The following is a 21415-nucleotide window of genomic DNA, read 5'->3' as shown; positions in this document are numbered from 1 at the left end:
ACAGAGCATTTTCACTGCCCCCAAAATTCTCTGTGCTCAGCCTATTCACCTCTCCCTGGAGACCATTTGAGGACAGATGGAAGATTTCCCAGAGTCTACATTGCAAAAAGCATAAAGGAGTGCATAAGAGTAAAGATGGAAATGGAAACCACAGGTCTTATTGAAGGAATCATGTTCTAGAAATCAGTGGGGAGACTGTAGTCCTAACTCTGCCATATCTCACTAGATGACTCTGGGCAGACAGTATAATTGCTCTGCATTTTTATTCTCTACCTAATAAAATACAGGGATTAGAACAGAGGATTAATATTGCCTCTTTAATCTGTAATTACTTTGTTAAATTGCCTAAAGTAAATTATTTGCATTGTAGGGGAAATTTTTTAAAAAAATAATAACTATCATGAGCTCTGTAAGAAAGAAATAGCTAAAATGGATAAGCCCCACTAGCTTTACTAGCAAGTAAAATTCACTGGGAGTGGGTCAACATATAACATTAGTAGAAACCGTTAAGCTATCAAGATACTATTCCCTATTTAGATACACAAGTAGGAAATATAGAGGCTTCAAAATATGTAAAACTTTCAAGTTTTACACAAAATTTTTCTAAAGTAACTTGCATTTTAAATGTAACAAGTAGGCAGTTTTAACAGTGAAGTGAAGCCAGTATAGTACTAACCTTAGAGAGTAAGGAATCTGACTTACACTAGTAGACATCTCTATCAAGTGGCCAAAGATAATGCAGTCTTCAGAACATGGATGATTTAACCTGAAAGAAAATACTGCTGTACTTAGCATAAGCATATGGGCTTCCCGGGCGGCACAATGGTAAAGAATCTGCCTGCCAATGCAGGAGAGGCACGTTTCATCCTGGGTCGGGAAGATCCCCTGGAGGAGGAGATGGCAACCCACCCCAGTGTTCTTGCCTGGAGAATCCCATGGACAGAGGAGCCCGGTGCGCTACAGTCCATGGGGTCCCAGAATCAGACGCAACTGACCGCAAGTCACAAGAAATAGCATAAGTGTATATAAAATTAAGTAAACATATTCGCATTTAACCATTATGGTAAAGCAAAAATTCAAGAAATCCCAGCAGATATAAATAGCATGCACAGGATTAGCAGTGGACCCTAGGTTTATTGTAGAAAGTGAGTGAGTGAAAGTTGCTCAGTCATGTCCAACTGTTTGTGACCCCATGGACTATACAGCCCATGGAATTCTCCAGGTCAAAATACTGGAGTGGGTAGTCTTTCCCTTCTCCAGGGGATCTTCCTAACCAAGGGGTCGAACCCAGGTCTACCTGCATTGCAGGCACATTCTTTACCAGCTGAGTCACAAGAGAAGCCCAAGAATACTGGAGTGGATAGCCTATCCCTTCTCTAGTGGATCGTCTTGACCCAGGAATCAGGGTCTCCTGCATCGCAGGCAGATTCTTTACTAACTGAGATAAAACTGCTCCTAAATAATCTCTAGGACTCTATCCATTGTATCAGTAACAATAATCTGAGTTGTGAGAGTATGTTTATGAAAAGTTGATGTGTCTGTGAATTGTGTTCTGAAGATGAAGGTAAATATATGGCAACATAGGGTGATCCTTTAACAGTTGCCAGATCATAACGACTGTGCCAAGACAGTCATCAGAAATTAAATCCTCTGCTAAGAATGATTTAGGACACCCATCTAAACAGGACCTTGTGAGGCAGCTTTGTTCCTGGAAGGAAACTAGTACACATGATCTGAAGGGGATGACTCCAGTCCAGCATGAAAAAAATCTGCACCAGATTTGAACAATCACCCCACCCCCCTGTGCAAGTAAGATACTAAGAAGCACAACTGCTCTTGGAATCTGAGTCCCTGTGGTGAGGGAGCTGTCAGAGCGGAAGGGGCAGAGATAGCATTCAGGTGAGACTGAGACGCCGGCTCCCCCCTGAGTCAGGCAGGGCTGGGAGCCAGAGCTGGACGGGACCAGACCACCAGCAGCAGGTCGGGGCATGTCCTCCAGGGCAGCATGGCGCTACGGACAGTTAACCACCTTCTCCTCCTCTGCCTTAGTCTCCCACTGCTCATCTCCATAAAAAGTGAGTCTTTTCTGCTTATTGAACTTTTGGCACTTTTCCTGACTTCCAAATGTTTCATGGGAATAGTGTGTAGTGTGGCACGTTCTGCAAAATACAAGGCTTTTTTAAAAAGTAAAAAGGAGTTGGTGTTAGCAAGCGTCTTGTGTTGAATCAGTGGGACCAGCCAATGTGAACAGTTTTCAGATTCTATGATTTCCAATAAGTATTGTTATAGAAAATATTCTCGCCCTTTGAATGGTGAGCACGAGATTGAAATGGTCACATAGAGAAGTTGTTTTGTTGTGTTTATACTTTTATAGACTAGATTTGGCACTTTGATATAGTCTAAAAAGATCTTAATCATAGGCTATACAGCATTTTATCCCCAATGCTGTGTATCTCCACTTTTAAAGGACTTTGTGTTTCAACAGTTGCTCTCACAATGAAGGGGATAGAACCTCAATTTTCCCCGAAGGATAATGGTTCAGAGGAATAGGCTTCCTTTCTATCGTATGTGCTTCTGTTTTATCTATCATAGTCCACCAACTTCCCCAAATGAAAACAAGAGTAATGTTTTCTGAGATAGTCTTGTCAGATATATGGCAGTCTGGAAAATCAGAGGAGACCAACGGCCTCAGCTGTGTGTTTATGCAGGACAGTAGCTGTTGAACACATTCAAAAGGAAGCAGGCAGAGTGCGTGCTCCTCAAAGGGGCCATGTGATTTGTGTCTGCTGAATCTGAATATCAATAAGGCAAAGCATAGAGCAGCTGCTGTTGAACAAAACAGCTTGGCATTAGCACAGTGTTCTGTAATCTGGGTCACCTGCTGTGGCTGCACCAGCGAGATTGTTACTGGTATGGCTTACAGCTGAGATTGTTACTGGTATGGCTTACAGCTGAGATTGTTTCTTGTATGGCTTACAGCAAGATTGTTACTTGTACGGCTTACAGCGAGACTGTTACTTGTATGGCTTACATCTGAGTGTGTAGCCCAGGCTGGATGGAAACAGGACTAGATGCTGTAGCTGAGGCAGCTGAAGGGAGTGGAGAAAAATCAAATGAACAGGAAAGTAGCAACACATACACACAGGGTTGTTTTTTCCCAGAGGTGTACTTATTGAAAAGAGTTGTTTAGTTATTCAGTTCAGTCGCTCAGTCGTGTCCGACCCTTTGCGACCCCATGAACTGCAGCACGCCAGGCCCCCCTGTCCATCACCAGCTCCCGGAGTCCACCCAAACCCATGTCCATTGAGTCGGTGATGCCATCCAACCATCTCATCCTCTGTTGTCCCCTTCACCTCCTGCCCTCAATCTTTCCCAGCATCAGGGTCTTTTCAAATGAGTCAGCTCTTTGCATCAAGTGGCCAAAGTATTGGAGTTTCAGCTTCAGCATCAGTCCTTCCAATGAACACCCAGGACTGGTCTCCTTTAGGATGGACTGGTTGGATCTCCTTGCAGTCCAAGGGACTCTCAAGAGTCTTCTCCAACACCACAGTTCAAAAGCATCAATTCTTCGGTGCTCAGCTTTCTTTATAGTCCAACTCTCACATCCATACACGACCACTGGAAAAGCCATAGCCTTGACTAGACGGACCTTTGTTGACAAAGTAATGTCTCTGCTTTTTAATAAGCTGTCTATGTTAGTCATAACTTTCCTTCCAAGGAGTAGTGAAGTCACTCAGTCATGTCCAACTCTTTGTGACCCCGTGGACTGTAGCCTTCCAGGCTCCTCCCTCCATGGAATTCTCCAGGCTAGAGTATTGGAGTGGGTTGCTATTTCCTTCTCCAGGGTCCAAGGAGTAAGTGTCTTTTAATTTCATGGCTGTAATCACCATCTGCAGTGATTTTGGAGCCCAGAAAAATAAAGTCAGTCACTGTTTCTCCATCTATTTGCCATGAAGTGATGGGACCAGATGCCATGATCTTAGTTTTCTGAATGTTGAGCTTTAAGTCAACTTTTTCACTCTCCTCTTTCACTTTCATCCAGAGGCTCTTTAGTTCTTCTTCACTTTCTGCCATAAGGGTGGTGTCACCTGCATATCTGAGGTTATTGGTATTTCTCCTGGCAATCTTGATTCCAGCTTGTGCTTCCTCCAGCCCAGCGTTTCTCATGATGTACTCTGCATATAAGTTAGATAAGCAGGGTGACAATATACAGCCTTGATGTACTCCTTTTCCTATTCGGAATCAGTCTGTTGTTCCATGTCCAGTTCTAACTGATGCTTCTTGACCTGCATATAGGTTTCTCAAGAGGCAGGTCAGGTGGTCTTGTATTCCCATCTCTTTCAGGTTTAGTTATTCATCCTCCTTGAGATTTCATGTGGGCCCCATGCACTAGGAAACAAGGCACAGAAGCTTTGTGTTGAGAAGTTTGGGGGAGACATGGAGCTAAAGTAATGAGAAGGTTGGCAAAACTTAAGACGAGGTGACTTTATGGTACATTTTATGGCAAAGAACTTTTAATTCCAATTAGGTGTATTATAATTCCTAGTGTTTGCTGCACTTAGCTTTTAAGGAGATGAGTGTGTAACTTTTAGAGTACCATCTCTTTTTTCAGGGGTCTCAATAACTGTGTAGCTGTAATGCCATACAAATAATTTGTTTTCTGTCTCTTTGAATTGGCGATTTTATTGATAGACTCTAAATAAAATACTTTGGAATTACTTGATACATTCTCTAAAACAACACCTTTTATTAGTTAAAAATATTGAAGTCTCATTTTAATTTTTAAGCAGGAAAACTCTAAAATTCTGTGTTAATATATTTGCTTTCAAGAAAAGATGATACTGCCTTCTTGGTCCTAATACTTAGTTTAGGCATTTTCTTCCCCCTGACTTGAAACTTTCACAACCTCAGCCTTCTTTTCCACTCTGACAGCTTATGTGACAAATCCTATATTCCATCCATATTAATAAAATAATAGTACCTTTGCTGACCTTGCTAAACATTTTATATGTGCTATATTTCATTTAGTTCTTCCCAACTCCCCCATAAGATAAATATGATTATAACCATTCCTACTGTGTAGTCAGAAGGCTACACCAGGTGTCTCTGGAATGTTTAAGATGCTGCCTCTCAAGTACAGCCCCTGATAATTCATATGTCTGGGTGGATCCCATGAATGTATTGTCAACAAGCTCTCTGTTTCAAACACAGGCGATCACAAGTTCTGCACTATGCAATACATCTTTCCTGAGAACTTGAATCATCAGAGTTGTAAGACATCAGCATCTCTCACTCTCCTCGAAGAGACTGTTTAGGAGAAAAAAAAAAGTAATATGAGCTTTATGAGCATTTTTTCCATATGATATACATGACCACATTATCAAATAGAATGTTTTATTAACTGTCTTACAGCTGAAGCAACAGTGGCACACACAGAGGTTATGTGCTTTGCAGAGGCCACACTGCCATGAATGATGGACCTGGGACTAGGGCTGAAGGGCCTGACTCTGGACCTGTGCTCTTAGCTTGCGTACTGACTCTCTTGAAGGGAAAATGCAGCAGCATGTGGGGATCTGGGGGCGGTGGTGGGGGGAAGGCAGGTTAGCACACTGCTCAGAACGTAATAAAAACATAGAGAAAATTTTGGTTATTTGGATCATATGAATTTAATGAATCGATGGTTTTGTTCCTATTGAACTTTCGAAATGAAAAATTACATGAAATACATTCTTTTAAATGAAGAGAGAAGAGTTGCCCTTGGTTCCATACTGTAGTTTTTTCGTGAAAGTGGTGCCTCCCTCCCCTGCCAGGGGCGTGCTGTTTATGTGGACCATGCAGTGTCCTACAATTCCGTTTCCTTCTGGCTGAGGACATGGACATGAGGAGTCTCAGAGCAGAGTTCAGGGAGGGACATTCCCTTCCTTTTCTGTGCAGAGAGAGACTCCTCTTAACTCAGAGCTGCGATGATTTTGCGGTTACAGACTGCCAGTTGTTTTCCTATCTGTTCCGTAGTTTTACAAAACTGGTTATTGTACATAACCTACATTGAATTTTAATAATTCAATAAGAAGTATTGTTTTCTGCTTTTGATGTACTAAGAGAGAATTTTAATGTGAAAGTCGCTCAGTCATATCTGACTCTTTGTGACCAGGCCAGAATACTGGAGTGGGTAGCCATGCCCTTCTCCAGGGGATCTTCCTAACCCAGGGATTGAACCCGGGTCTCCTGCATTGCAGGCAGATTCTTTACCAGCTGAGCCACAAGGGAAGCCCAAGAATACTGGAGTGGGTTGCCTATCCCTTCTCTAGTGGATCTTCCTGACTCAGGAATCGAACCGGGGGTCTCCTGCATTGCAGGTGGATTCTTTACCAACCAAGCCGTCAGGAAGTTTTCTGCTTGTGATGTATTGAGAGAGAATTTTCTTAGCTTTATTTATTTATCTGTTGGCTGTGCTGGCTTCACTGCTGTGCAGGCTTTTTCTCTAGTTGTGGTGAGTGGGAAGTGAAATGAAGTGAAAGTCTGTCATTAGTGTCCAACTCTTTGTGTGTGACCCCATGGCTATAGTCTATGGAGTTCTGCAGGCCAGAATACTGGAGTGGGTAGCCTTTCCCTTCTCCAGGGGATCTTCCAGCCCAGGGATCTAACCCAGGTCTCCCGCATTGTGGGCGGGTTCTTTACCAGCTGAGCCAGCAGGGAAGCCCAGTTGCGGTGTGAAGGCTTCTCATTGCGGTGGCTCCTTTTGTTGCGGAGCACAGGCTTTAGGGTGCTCCTGGGACCAGTAGTGGCAACTCAGAGGCTCTAGGGTGCAGGCTCAGTATCATGGCACAAGGGCTTAGTTGCTGTGTGCGTGGGGGCCCTTCCTGGACTGGGGATTGAATCTGTGTCTCTTGCATTGGCAGGCAGATTGTTTTCCTCTGAGCCACCAGGGAAACCCAAGAGAGAATTTTATTGGCATGAGATTTTCATATGGTTCACAGTGTCCATGGGGCTTTTTTAAATAATGAGAGCACCTTATAATGACTCTCTTTGTGACCTTGACACATGAATCTGTGACACCTGAATGAGCTTGACACATGAATCTGTGAAAGGTTTTAAAGAAACTATTAGAGCTACTGTGCTTTAGGAAAGTCATTTAGAGCTATCTTTCTTGAGTTTTTTATGCATTTGGATCTAAATGGAATATTGTCAATGTAGATTCAACATCTAGTTTAATTTAAAATTGTTTTAACCCATATTCAAAGTGTGGTCATATTTAACAGTATATAAGAGAAATGTGGTTTGACAAAACTATTATTAAATTTATTTAAATAACTTCAAAGACTTTGGGATGCCATCCTATCTTCTAGAACCCATCAGCAATGATTAAGTAGATGAATGTGAATTGTTATTTTAAAGAAGGGGTTCCCTGGTAGCTCAGTTGGTAAAGAATCTGCCTGCAATGCAGGAGACCTCGGTTTGATCCCTGGGTGGGGAAGATCCCATGGAGAAGGGAAGAAGCATTTCAAAGAATACTTTCTTTTCAATCTACCTGAAGTATAAAGAACAAATAGAATCTATAAAGATAACATGTGATCAGATTTATTCAATCATAACCCTGGTGGCTGTTATCAAGAAATAATTGAGTTAGCTCAATAGGTCAGAGAAGGTTGATATTATTCATTACTGTAGTCTCTCAGTTGTGTCCAACTCTTTGCAACCCCATGTAGCCACCAGGTTCCTCTGTCCATAGAGTTCTCTAGGCAAGAATACTGGAGTGGATTGCCATTCCCTTCTCCAGGGGATCTTCCCAACCCAGGGATCAAACCTGGATCTCCCACACTGCAGGCAGATTCTTTACCATCTGAGCCACCAGCATTGCTTGCGAAGTTATTCATTAGAGAGTAATTATCTCCTCATCTTTAAAACTTTACAAGTGTAGAAACACATGAAACTTCTATTCACCATGCCAGTTTGCATCTTTGCAGAAGCATGTTGTAAAGTGCTTACAGAATTATCGGAGTGAGAAAAAGATATCTTTGCTTCTTCACAAATTAAACAACTATCTCATCAACTTACGGGAAAAGTCTCTACTTCATGAAGGTTATTCACTGTTTCTGAATTATGCAGCAGAATTAATTTTAGTGCATAATTTTTGATGTCTGTTTTAGGTGAATTGGATTTTTTAGGAGAATTGCATTCTTTTTTATCATTGCTGACTTTCAAAAATTACCATTAATGGTATTATGATATCAAATTTTGAAATTCAAAAGGACAAGAACAATCAGGGTTTTTTTAAATTTTGCTGCAGATTTATTGGAAATCTTGAGAAGCCCAGTTTTCTCCTTTTAGAAAATGAAAATGAGAGTGTCATTTGTCCCCATTCACACTATCTCTGTTTACATTAAACTTCACTATATATCCTTATGTTACAATTTTCATATCTTTTCTATACTATGTACCAAAATTTTAAAATATTATTTTTATGTTGAATTCTGTTTTACCTATGAGGTTGTTAAGACACGGCTTTAGGAACTGTGGATGTTTTGCTAACTGACATATCCTTAGTGAGCAGGTAGTGTCTAGCTCAGGGTGGTTACTCAAAGAATAGTTATTAAATGAGTAACTGAATGATGGAAATTTTATAGCATTTCCAGATGAATATCTCCCTTCCTCATTATATGTTGGCAGTATTTTTTAACTCTTACATGATTTTATTTTTTTATAATATCCTTTATTATTTTAGAATAATTTTAGATTTACAGAAAAATTGAGAGGTTAGTACAGAAGGGTCCCCTATAATCTTAACATCTTACATCAGTATGGTAGCTTTGTTACAATTAATGAACCAATATTGATACCTTATCATTAACTAAAGTCAGTAGTTTATTCAGATTTTCTTGGATTTTTACCCAATATTTTTCCTATTCCAGGATTCTGTTTGGATACCATGTTACATTTGGTTTAGTACCTAAGTGCTATCCTTAGGTTCTCTTTGTCTGTGGCAGTTCCCCTGGCCTTGTTTTTGATGACACTGACAATTTTGAAGAGTACAGTTTAGATATTTAATGGGATCCTCCAACATTGGAATTTGTTGGTTGTTTTCCTCATGGTAAAAGTGGAGTTATGGCTTATTGGGAGGAAGACTACAGAAGTATAATGTCACTCTCAATATATCACACCAAGGATATGGACAGTCAGCATGATTTATGACTTCTCATGTTGACCTTAATCGCCTGGGATGTGGTGCTGTTCAGGATTCTCCACTGCAAACTTACTTTTTTCCCTTCCTGTATTTTCTTCTTGGGAAGGAATTTACTATACGCTGCCCAGGACCAAGGAGGGAGAATCATGCTCCCCTTGCAGAGAAGCAGAGCATCTGTATAAGCTACTTGGGATTCCTCTGCATGGGAGATTTGGCTTTTCTCCACTGCTTATTAATTTATGCAATACTTATGTCACCATAGAGTGTATATTCACATTTCTATACATGTATCTAGGTGAAAGAGGAGAGTGAAAAAGCTGGCTTAAAACTCAACTTTCAGAAAACTAGGATCATGTCATCTGGCCCTGTTACTTCATGGCAAATAGATGAGGGAACAGTAGAAACAGTGACAGACTTTGTTTTTTGGGGCTCCAAAATCACTGCAGATGGTGAGTGCAGCCATGAAATTAAAAGATGCTTGCTCCTTGGAAGAAAAGTTAGGACCAACTTAGACAGTTTATTAAAAAGCAGAGACATTAACTTTGCCAACAAAGGTCCATCTAGTCAAAGTTATGGTTTTTCCAGTGGTCATGTATGGATGTGAGAGTTGGACTATAAAGAAAGCTGAGCCCGCAAGAATTGATGCTTTTGAACTGTGGTGCTGGAGAAGACTCTTGAGAGTCCCTTGGACAGCAAGGAGATTGAACCAGTCAGTCCTAAAGGAAACCAGTCCTGAATATTCATTGGAAGGACTGATGTTGAAGCTGAACCTCCAATATTTTGGCCACCTGATGTGAAGAACTGACTCATTAGAAAAGACCCTGATGCTGGGAAAGATTGAAGGCAGGAGGAGAAGGGGACGACAGAGCCTGATATTGTTGGATGGCATCACTGACTCAATGGACATGAGTTTGAGTAAGCTCCTGGAGTTGGTCAGTGACAGAGAGGCCTGGCATGTAGCAGTCCATGGGGTCACAAAGAATCGGAGAGAATGGAGCAACTGAACATGTGTCTATATGTACATTAGCACATATATTAAGCTAAACATGAATTTATGTTGATACCTCTAACTTCATTACCACATGGATCATTCTAGCTTCTTCCCCTTGCTTGTCTATAAATTCCAACTCTAACAGTGAGAAACCTGCCATCTCCCATTTGTTTACTTGTTTAAATTCAGTAAGTATAACTTAAAAAGTATATAAGTTATATAATGCTTCCCAGGTATCTCAGATGGTAAAGAATCTGCCTGCCAATGCGGGGGGCCCAGGTTCGATCCCTGGGTCAGGAAGATCCCCTGGAGAATGAAATGGCAACCCACTCCAGTATTCTTGCCTGGAGAATCCCATGCACAGAGTCGCCTGCTGGGTTAACAGTCCATGGGGTCACAATGAGTCAGACACGACTGAGGTACTAACACACACACACACCCCACCAATGTCAAATTTTTAACCCACAATCCTGTAGAAATACCTTTATCAAATTGAGTGTACTATTTATGTGCCTTTCCTTTTGTTTTTATTCTTTTTTAAAAAAATTTAATTGCAGGATAATTGGTTTAAAATCTTGAGTTGGCTTCTGTTTTTATTTTGGCACTTGCTTGTTTCTTGCATGCATGCTCAGTAGTGTCCAACCCTTTGTAATCATAGACTGTAGCCCACCAGGCTCCTCTGTCCATGGGATTTTCCAGGAAAGAATACTGGAGTGAGTTGCCATTTCCTACTCCAGGGGATCTTCCCAACCCGGGGATCGAACCTGTGTCTTGTGCGACCCCTGCATTGACAGGCAGATTCTATACAACTGAGCCATCTGAGAAGCCCCACTTGTTTCCTTTGGATAGCACCTTTCCCCCATCCCCTTCTGTGTGATTGTTTTATACATTTTGTGTGTGTGTCCTGATCAACGTTCTTTCCTGGGATCATTGCATACAATAGAGTTCACTCTTCTTGCTCTGAAATTCTCTAGGTTTTTAAATGCTCCATTGCAATATAATACAGAACAGTCTTACTACTCTGTAAGTCCTTTCTCACCCTTCTTTTCTGTTCTCACCCTCTGGGCAGTGTCTGATCATTTTACTGTTGCTATGTGCGTGGCTGCTAAGTCACTTCAGTCCTGTCCTATTCTTTTGACCCCATGGACTGTAGCCTGCCAGGCTCCTCTGTCCGTGGGATTCTCTAGGCAAGAATACAGGAGTGGGTTGCCATTCCCTTCTCCAGGGGATCTTACTGTCTCCATAGTTTTGTCTTTTACAGGATGGTATATAATCAGAATCATAAAATGGGTAACCTTTTCATACTAGCTTCTTTCAAGCAGCTATCTTCATTGAAGGGTTCTCCACGATGTTCTGTGACTTGAATACCTGGATAATATTCCATTGTGTTGATGTACCACATTTTGTATATTCACCTATTAGAGGTCACCTTGGTTGCTTCCAATCTTGGGCTATCGTCTTAGGTTCCTAAGTAAGCTGTAGCCAAGTGTCATAAACTGTGCGGCTCAGCCAGAAATCCATTCTCTCCTGGTTCTAGAGGCCGAAAGTCTCAAGTCAGGGTGTCAGCAGGGCCTCTGCTCCCTCTGCGACTCTGGGTCAGATCCTTCTGTGCCTCTTCCCAGCATCTGGTGGTGGTGATCTCCCAGCCCAGGCGTTCCTTGTTACGCAGCTGCATCACTCCACGCTCCGCCCGTGTGGTTACACGGTGTGTGCCCTGTGTCTGTCTATGTCTCTTCTCATTGTAAGGACGTCAGGCACATTGGGTTAGGCCCATCCTAATGACCACATCTTAACACGCGTGCATTCCCAAAGACCTTATAAAGTGCGCAGGGCACAGGTACCAGGAGTTAGGACTTCAGCGTATCTCCCTGAGAGACGCAGTTCAAGCTGTGACATCTGTTATGAAGGAAGCTCTTGATACTTGATGAAACTGCTTGATTAATACCACTTTTATTGGGCCAAATTAACTTTATATGCGAATTGAATTAGGAAAGGATTTTTTTTAAGCTTGATAAGTGCTCAGTATAATATGATCATATTTTTCCTCTTATTTCTCCTCATTCTTTACACTGTCCCCACCTTTCCCATGTTAAACCTTTAGCTCTGAATTGAGGACTTGGAAATTTCCTCCTACATCAGTTTGCCTTATGACACAAGAGTCTGGTTCATATGCAGAGTGGCACTAGAATTTAATGTAAGTTTAATGTAAATAGCTTAGCTCTCTTCCCTAAATGAATGTTCAGTATATTAACCTACTTTTCTTTCACAAACTGTGTTTATTATTTGGGGCACCAAGAGATTACTGTGTCTTTCATTATCAATTCTAAGCAATTACTTTGATTATAAATTACTTTGTTGTAAATGTATTTATTTGTTGTGTTTATTAATATAATGTCATTCTTTTCTTATGATTTTGCCATAGCAGTGAAATTTGAGGAAGGAATGTACTCAGTCATCTAGAAGCAGGTCCTATCTGCTGATACTGTTAACACCCTTTATCAATCTTGTAGAGTTTTCTTCCCCCTTTAATGAAGAGCACTGACTCCTCCAGAGTTTTTCAGCAATGTGTTAGGTGTGTTGTCATATATTCCCTAGCCTTCTCTTTGTTCTCAGAAAAGTTCTATTGCACAGAAAACTCAAACCAGTGTACTTAGAATAATAACAGTATGGGGACAAAAAATTAGAAAAGACATAGCAGTAGAAATGAGCTAGACTATCCAGAGCTCAAATGTTTTAGTTGAAGCAAAAAGCTTATTGGTTCTATAGGGAAATAAAGGTAAGACTAGATATCACTAGCCTGAAGGAGATCAGTCCTGGGTGTTTATTGGAAGGACTGATGCTGAAGCTGAAACTCCAATACTTTGGCCACCTCATGCGAAGAGTAGACTCATTGGAAAAGACCCTGATTCTTGGAGGGATCGGGGGCAGGAAGAGAAGGGGACGACAGAGGATGAGATGGCTGGATGGCATCACCGACTCAATGGGCATGAGTTTGAGTAAATTCCAGGAGTTTGTGATGGACAGGGAGGCCTGGCATGCTGCGATTCATGGGGTCGCAAAGAGTCGGACATGACTGAGCGACTGAACTGAACTGGAGATGTGCGTGTTAGTAATTCAGCTGTGTCTGACTCTTTCTGACCCCACTGGGCTCCTCTGTCCATGGAATTCTCCAGGCAAGAATACTGGAGGTGGTAGCCATTCCCTTCTCCAGGGGATCTTCCCAACCCAGGGATCGAACCTAGGTCTGCTGCATTACAGGCGGATTCTTTACCATTTGGGCCACCAGGGAACAGGATGATTCAGTTGAGTTGAGTTCAGTTCAGTCGCTCAGTCATGTCTGACTCTTTACGACCCCATGGACTGCAGCATGCCAGGCCTCCCTGTCCATCACCAACTCCCAGAGCTTGCTCAGACTCATGCCCATTGAGTCTGTGTTGCCATCCATCATCTCATCCTCTGTCATCCCCTTCTCCTCCTGCCCTCAATCTTTCCCAGCATCAGGGTCTTTTCCAATGAGTCAGTTCTTCACACCACGTGGCCAAAGTATTGAAGTTTCAGCTTCAACATCAGTCCTTCCAATGAACACCCAGGACTGATCTCCTTTAGGATGGACTGGTTGGATCTCCTTGCAGTCCAAGGGACTCTCAAGAGTCTCCTCCAACACCACAGTTCAAAAGCATCAATTCTTCGGTGCTCAGCTTTCTTTATAGTCCAACTCTCACATCCATATATGACTACTGTAAAAACCATAGCTTTGTCTATACAGACCTTGGTCAGCTAGGATGAATAATAATTATATAAATGTTCACTATTCAATCATTTCTTCATTGACTCCTTTATTCAACAGGTATTTAATGTCTGTATGTTTGCTACTGTTCAGTTTATAGTTGTGAACAAGAAGACCACAATCCTCGCTACTGTGTTTATATTTTAACGGGGTGAGACAGACAAAAAACAAGTACAATATGTAATGTTAATCTGGCAGTAGTGCTTTGGAGAAAAGCAACAGAGCAAGTGAGCCATGAAGCTCTGTGGGTGAAAACCATTTTGGCAAAGAAAATAGCAGCTATTAGTCCCGAGGGAGGAGTGTGCCCAGAGCTTTTGCATTATCACAGGCGTGCAATGTTGCTGGAGCGGATTAAGCAAGAAAAGAGACCAAGTAGAAGAGATATCATGGGTTTTGTTTTCCATACCTCAAATCCTACAAAGTAGTATTATTAAGACACCTCCAGGAGTCATGTATGGCTGTGAGAGTTGGACTATAAAGAAAGCTGAGTGCAGAATAATTGATGCTTTTGAACTGTGGTGTTGGAGAAGACTCTTGAGAATCCCTTGGACTGCAAGGAGATCCAACCAGTCCATCCTAAAGGAGATCAGTCCTGGGTGTTCATTGGAAGGACTGATGCTGAAGCTGAAACTCCAATACTTGGGCCACCTGATGCGAAGAGCTGACTCATTGGAAAAGACCCTGATGCTGGGAAAGATTGAGGGCAGGAGGAGAAGGGGACGACAGAGGATGAGATGGTTGGATGGCATCACCAACTCAGTGGACATGGGTTTGGGTGGACTCCGGGAGTTGGTGATGGACAGGGAGGCCTGGCGTGCTGCGGTTCATGGGGTTGCAAAGAGTTGGACACGACTGAGCAACTGAACTGAACTGAAGATCACGATAGCTTATGTGATATACTTAAAAGACAACTACAAAGTGATAACTGAAATTTAATCCCAGGTCTGTCAGGTTCCAAGCCTCATACCGGCTCAGGAAAGCCAAGAAGTAAACATTCATGAATTTTTTAAGACAGTTATTAAACTGCTGGTGGCTTCAGTGAGCAGTGGTGGAAGTAACTGGCATCAGAGAAATTCGCAAACACTACAAATCAGGGTGTTTTTTTTTTTTAATGAGCATTAGATAGCTGAGTATCCATTTGACCTTTAGAAGTTTTCCAAATTAAAAATGTTTACAGTTTCAACTGCTATTCCACCCCCATGACTAATATCTGTAGAAATGAGACTAGCTCATATGTAACCTAGATTAACCTTCCTGTGGTCTTTTTGATTCTTCACATAATTATCCTGATAATTGCCAAATGAATGATTCTTTTCTCTGAATCCAAAATTCTTTGATTCTTAAAATTAGGCAAATTGGTGAGAGCAGAATGCTAATGAGGCTGTTTGTTGTCTGATCTGTATGATTATGTTTCTTTCCCACAGAGACTGAGTGGATACAAGCGCTGGTCAGTCTGATCAGCTGGCCTCAAATTTGTTGCTTTGAACACAAAGAGAGAAAACGGAAATAGCGCTCAGCAAATAAAGCGGTGCTATTGGAAAACCAGTTGTGAGTTAGCAGCAATAACTTTTTTATACAGGGAATTCATTATTCTGATTTCATACCTGTCTATAATTTTAGTGGTTCTTCCTTTTAATGTAGTTGAAGAACAAATATTTATATATTCAGCATCAATTTTTAAATAAGTAGAGTCAGGATGTTCAAGTTTGGGCCCTGGCCAACGTTGGTTAATTGCACATCCATAAATGCACCATTTACACTCTCTGATTTCTCATTTGTAGAATGAGGAGGGTGATTATATAATTACCAGATTCCTGTGAGATCTACATTTTTTGATTCCATGATTATTCTAAGTAATGGAACCATAGGCTTGGATCAGTAGTGTTTTTATTTTTTTAATTATTATTTTTATTGGAGTCCAGTTGATTTACAATGTTGTTAGTTCCTGCAGTACAGCGATGGGAATCAGTTATACATACACATTACCCACCCTTTTTTAGAGTCTACTCCCACATAGGTAATTACAGAGTATTGAATAAAATTCCCTGTGCTATACAGTACGTTCTCATTAGTTATCTTTCATCTATAGTAGTAGGTGTATGTCAACCCCAACCCCCAATTTATCTCTCCCCTTCTTTTCCCCCTTGGCAACCATAACTTTTTTTTTCTACATTTGTAACTCAATTTCTGTTTTATGTAAATAGGTTCATTTGTAGCATTTTTTTTAAGATTCCACCTATAAGCAATATCACTGATATTTGTCTTTCTCTGTCAGACTTACTTCACTCAGTATGACAATCTCTGGGTCTATTCATGTTGCTGTAAATGGCATTTTAACCTTTTTTGTGGCTGAGTAATATTCCATTGTATATATGTACCACGTCTTCTTTACCCATTCATCTGTCCATGGATATATAGGTTGCTTCCATGTCTTGGCTATTGTAAATACCTCTAAAATGAACACCAGGGTACATGTGTCCTTTTGCATCATGGTTTTCTCTGGATAAATGCCCAGGAATGGGATTCCTGTATCATATGGTAGCTCTGTTTTTAGTTTTTAAAGGACTCTTCATACTGTTCTCCATCATGGCTATGCCAATTAACATTCCCACTTACAGTGTAGGAGGATCCTCTTCTCTCCACACCCTCTCCAGCATTTATTGTTTGTAGATTTTTTTGATGATGGCCATTTAATGTGAAGTGATACCTCACTGTAGTTTTGATTTGTGTGTTTTTAGTTGCTCAGTGGTGCCCGACTCTTTGTGACCCTGTGGACTGCAGCCCACCAGGCTTCTCTGTTCATGGGGATTCTCCAGGCAAGAATACTGGAGTGATTGCCATGCCCTCCTCCAGGGGATCTTCCCAAACTGGGGATTGAACCCAGGTCTCTCATGGAGTCCTTAAAGAATCTGCCTGCATGTGGAAGTTTTGATTTACATTTACACCAGTGAAGTTTTGATTTACATTTCTGTAATAATTAGTGATTTTGAGATGTTTTAATGTGCCTGCTGTCTTCTTCAGAGAAATGTCTATTTAGATATTCCGCCCACTTTTTGATTAGGCTGTTTGGAGTTTTTTTTTTTTTATATGGAGTTGCATAAACTGTATATGTATTTGGGGGATTAATCCTATGTCAGTCACCTCATTTGCAAATATTTTCTCCCATTCTATGAGTTGTTCCTTTTGTTGATTATTTCCTTTGCTGTGCAAAAGCTTTTAAGTTTCATTAGGTCCCATTTGTTTATTTTTGTTTTTATTTTAATCATTCTTGGAGGTAGATCAAAAAGGATCTTGTGATTTATGTCAGTATTCTGCCTATATTTTCCTCTAAGAATTTTTCAGTATCTAGTCTTATGTTTAGGCCTTTAATCCATGTTGAGTTTATTTTTGTGTACCGTGTTAGAGAATGTAGTAATTTCACTCTTTTACAGGTAGCTGTCCAGTTTTCTCAGCACTGCTTATTGAAGAGACTGTCTTTGCTTTGTCATTGGTTAGGTGACCACAGGTGTGTGGCTTTCTCCCTGAACTTTCTATCCTGTCTCATAGCATTTTCCACAGAATTTGAACAAAAAATTTTACAATTTGTACGGAAGCACAAATTGGGGTCTTTGGAAAAGAGCTGGAAGAATCAGACTCCCTGATTTCAGACTATAGTCAAAATAGTATGGTACTGGCATAAAAACAGAAATATATACCAAGTGTTTTTTAGTAGCCTTACCCTATATGAGGCAGCTTTCATTAGATTATATTGCAACAATCAAACTCCACATCAGCTTACAACAGAAGTTTCTATTTTGCTCCTATGACGTATTGGGGCAGGCTCAGTGAAGCTCTCCTTCATCTGTCCTCATCTGGGCACAGGCCAGAAAGGGAGTCCCTTTTTAGAACTGGTGTTTTTACAGCAGAGGGAAAGAGTGGTGGTAGAACCACATCACAGCTTCAGCACATACATGACCTGTGTCACTCTGGGTCATATTTCATTCATCAAGGCAGGTCATGTAACTAAGCCTGATGTTATTGGACTCAGGATATATGAAAGCAGAGAATATTTAAAACAAATAGTGTGGTCTGTTTCACTTTTCCTTTGATTTGAACTTCCAGAGGGCAATCTCTAAACAAATTTGTTTAGCCGCTAATTCATGTCTCTTTTGCAACCCCATGACTGTAGCCCACCAGGCTCTTCTGTTCTTGGGATTTTCTAGGCAAGAATACTGGAATGGGTGGCCATTTCCTTCCCTGGGGAATCTTCCTGACCCAGGGATTGAACCCATGTCTCCTGCATTGCAGGCAGATTCTTTATCACTGAGCCACCATTAAGGATGAATATTAAAAATTTGCTGACATTGACAAACATTTCAACAAATATTTATTAAGTAGTTAATATGAGCAAGATATTGACCACGGAAAAGATCATTGTTCTCTAGGCAAATCTACATTAATGGTGTAGATAGATATATATAGACTGTTTACACATTGTTCTAAGAATCCCTTAGAAGAAATGGAGTAGCCCTCATAGTCAACAAAAGAGTCCAAAATGCAGTGCTTGGGTGCATTCTCAAAAATGACAGAATGATCTGTTTGTTTATAAGACAAACCATTCATATCACAGTAATCCAAGTCTATGCCCCAATCCATAATGCCAAAGAAGCTGAAGTTGAACCATTCTATGAAGACCTACAAGAACTTCTAGAACAAATGCCAAAAAAAGATGTCCTTTTCATCATAGGGGACTGTAATGCAAAAGTAGGAAGTCAAGAAACACCTGGAGTAACAGGCAAATTTGGCCTTGGAGTACAGAATGAAGCAGGGCAAAGGCTAACAGCGTTTTGCCAAGCGAACACACTGGTCATAACAAACACCCTCTTCCAACAATGCAAGAGAAGACTCTACACATGGACATCACCAGATGGTCAATATTGAAATCAGGTTGATTATATTCTTTGCAGCCAGATGGAGAAGCTCTATGCAGTCAGCAAAAACAAGACTGGAAGCTGACTGTGACTCAGATCATGAACTCTTTATTGCCAAATTCAGACTTAAATTGAAGACAGTAGGGAAAACCCCTAGACCTTCCAGGTATGATCTAAATCAAATCCCTTACAATTATACAGTGGAAGTGAGAAATAAATTCAAGGAATTCGATCTGATAGAGTGCCTGAAGAACTATGGAGGTTCGTGATATTGTACAGGAGACAGGGATCAAGACCATCCCCAAGAAAAAGAAATGAAAAAGGCAAAATGGTTGTCTGAGGAGGCCTTATAAAAAGCTGAGAAAAGAAGAGATGCTGAAGGCAAAGGAGAAAAGGAAAGATATACCCATTTGAATACAAAGTTCCAAAGAATAGCAAGGAGAGATAAGAAAGCATTCCTTGGTGATAAATGCAAAGAAATAGAGGAAAAGAATAGAATGGGAAAGACTAGATATCTCTTCAAGAAAATTAGAGATGCCAAAGGAACATTTCATGCAAAGATGGGCACTACAAAGGACAGAAACGGTATGGACCTAACAGAAGCAGAAGATACAAAGAAGAGGTGGCAAGAATACACACAAGAACTGTACAAAAAAGATCTTCATGACCCAGATAACCATGATGGTGTGATCATTCTCCTAGAGCCGGACATCCTGGAGTGCAAAGTCAGGTGGGCCTTAGGAAGCATCTCTACAAGCAAAGCTAGTGGAGGTGATGGAATTCCAGTTGAGCTATTTCAAATCCTAAAATATGATGCTATGAAAACGCTGCACTCAATATGCCAGCAAATTTGGAAAACTCAGCAGTGGCCACAGGACTGGAAAAGGTCAGTTTTCATTCTAATCCCAAAGAAAGGCAATGCCAAAGAATGCTCAAACTACTGCACAGTTGCACTCATCTCACATGCTAGTAAAGTAATGCTCAAAATTCTCCAAGCCAGGCTTTAACAGTACATGAACTGTGAATGTCCAGATGTTCAAACTAGATTTAGAAAAGGCAGAGAACCAGAGATCAAATTGCCATCATCAGCTGAATCATCAAGAAAACAAGAGAGTTCCAGAAAAACATCTATTTCTGCTTTATTGACTAGGCCAAAGCCTTTGACCATGTGGATCACAATAAACTGTGGAAAATTCTGAAAGAGGTGGGAATACCAGGGCACCCGACCTGCCTCCTGAGAAATTTGTATGCATGTCAGGAAGCAACAGTTAGAACTGGACATGGAACAACAGACTGGTTCCAAATCAGGAAAGGAGTATGTCAAAGCTGTATGTTGTCACCCTGCTTATTTAACTTATATGCAGAGTACATCTTGAGAAATGCTGGGCTGGATGAAGCATAAGCTGGAATCAAGATTGCTGGGAGAAATATCAATAACCTCAGATATGCAGATGACACCACCCTTATGGCAGAAAGTGAAAAAGAACTAAAGAGCCATTTGATGAAAGTGAAAAAGAGTGAAGAAGTTGGCTTAAAGCTCAACATTCAGAAAACAAAGATCATGGCATCCGGTCCCATCACTTCATGGCAAATAGATGGGGAAACAATGGAAAAAGTGAGAGACTTTATTTTTGGGGGTTCCACAATCACTGCAGATGTTGACTGCAGCCATGAAATTAAAAGACTCTTACTCCTTGGAAGAAAAGCTATGACCAAACTAGACAGCATATTAAAAAGCAGAGACATTACTTTGTCAACAAAGGTCCATCTAGTCAAAGCTATGGTTTGTCCAGTAGTCATGTATGGATGTGAGAGTTGGGCTATAAAGAAATCTGAGTGCTAAAGAATGGATGCTTTTGAACTGAGGTGTTGGAGAAGACTCTTGAGAGTCCCTTGGACTGCAAGGAGATCCAACCAGTCCATCCTAAAAGAGATCAGTCCTAAATATTCATTGAAAGGACTGATGCTGAAGCTGAAGCTCCAATACTTTGGCCACCTGATTCGAAGAACTGACTAATTTGAAGAGACCCTGATGCTGGGAAAGATTGAAAGTGGAAGGAGAAGGGGACAGCCGAGGGTGAGATGGTTGGATGGCATCACTGACTCATTGGACATGAGTTTGAGTAAACTCTTGGAGTTGGTGATGGAAAGGAGGCCTGGCATGCTGCTGTCCATGGGGTTTCAAAGAGTCGGTCATGACTGAGCGACTGAACTGAACTCAACTGAAATGATGCATGTACTTGGCTGGTCACATCTCCCCTCATTGACATAAACTGCCCCCATTCTCCAGGACAGCTGTTCCATTAGCTCCCAGTTATTCATTAAGCAGCCTTCATGATCAGTGTAAGTGCTCAGTCTGGTACACAGAATTCTCAGCTATCTTGCCTCTGATTTAGGTAAATTTATAACTATTCATCATTTGCTGCTTTGCAAGAGTAAAGGTCGGATCTTCAGGCCTGTCTTACACAGACTCATAGTAAGCATGGAAAAATCTTACAGTCATTGGGTTTGTCTTTCAAAAGTGGATGAATCAAGTGTTCATTATA

General features: G+C 41.0%; 1 protein-coding gene across 1 annotated transcript in view; it reads left to right on the top strand.

Annotated features, from left to right (window-relative positions):
* The first annotated feature begins 1739 nt into the window (after positions 1 to 1739).
* CRB1 (crumbs cell polarity complex component 1) overlaps positions 1740 to 21415 on the top strand; it is a 207049-nt gene continuing 187373 nt past the window's right edge. Inside the window, 1 exon segment of the mRNA XM_070473843.1 lies at positions 1740 to 2075. Within this exon segment, the coding sequence (XP_070329944.1) occupies positions 2006 to 2075 (70 nt within the window). The 5' untranslated portion in view covers positions 1740 to 2005.

Source organism: Odocoileus virginianus, chromosome 11 (genome assembly GCF_023699985.2).
Source record: "Odocoileus virginianus isolate 20LAN1187 ecotype Illinois chromosome 11, Ovbor_1.2, whole genome shotgun sequence".
In the NCBI taxonomy this organism is placed as follows: Eukaryota; Metazoa; Chordata; class Mammalia; order Artiodactyla; family Cervidae; genus Odocoileus; species Odocoileus virginianus.
Note: the sequence above shows the minus strand (reverse complement) of the source record. Positions and strands in the feature narration are given on the sequence as shown.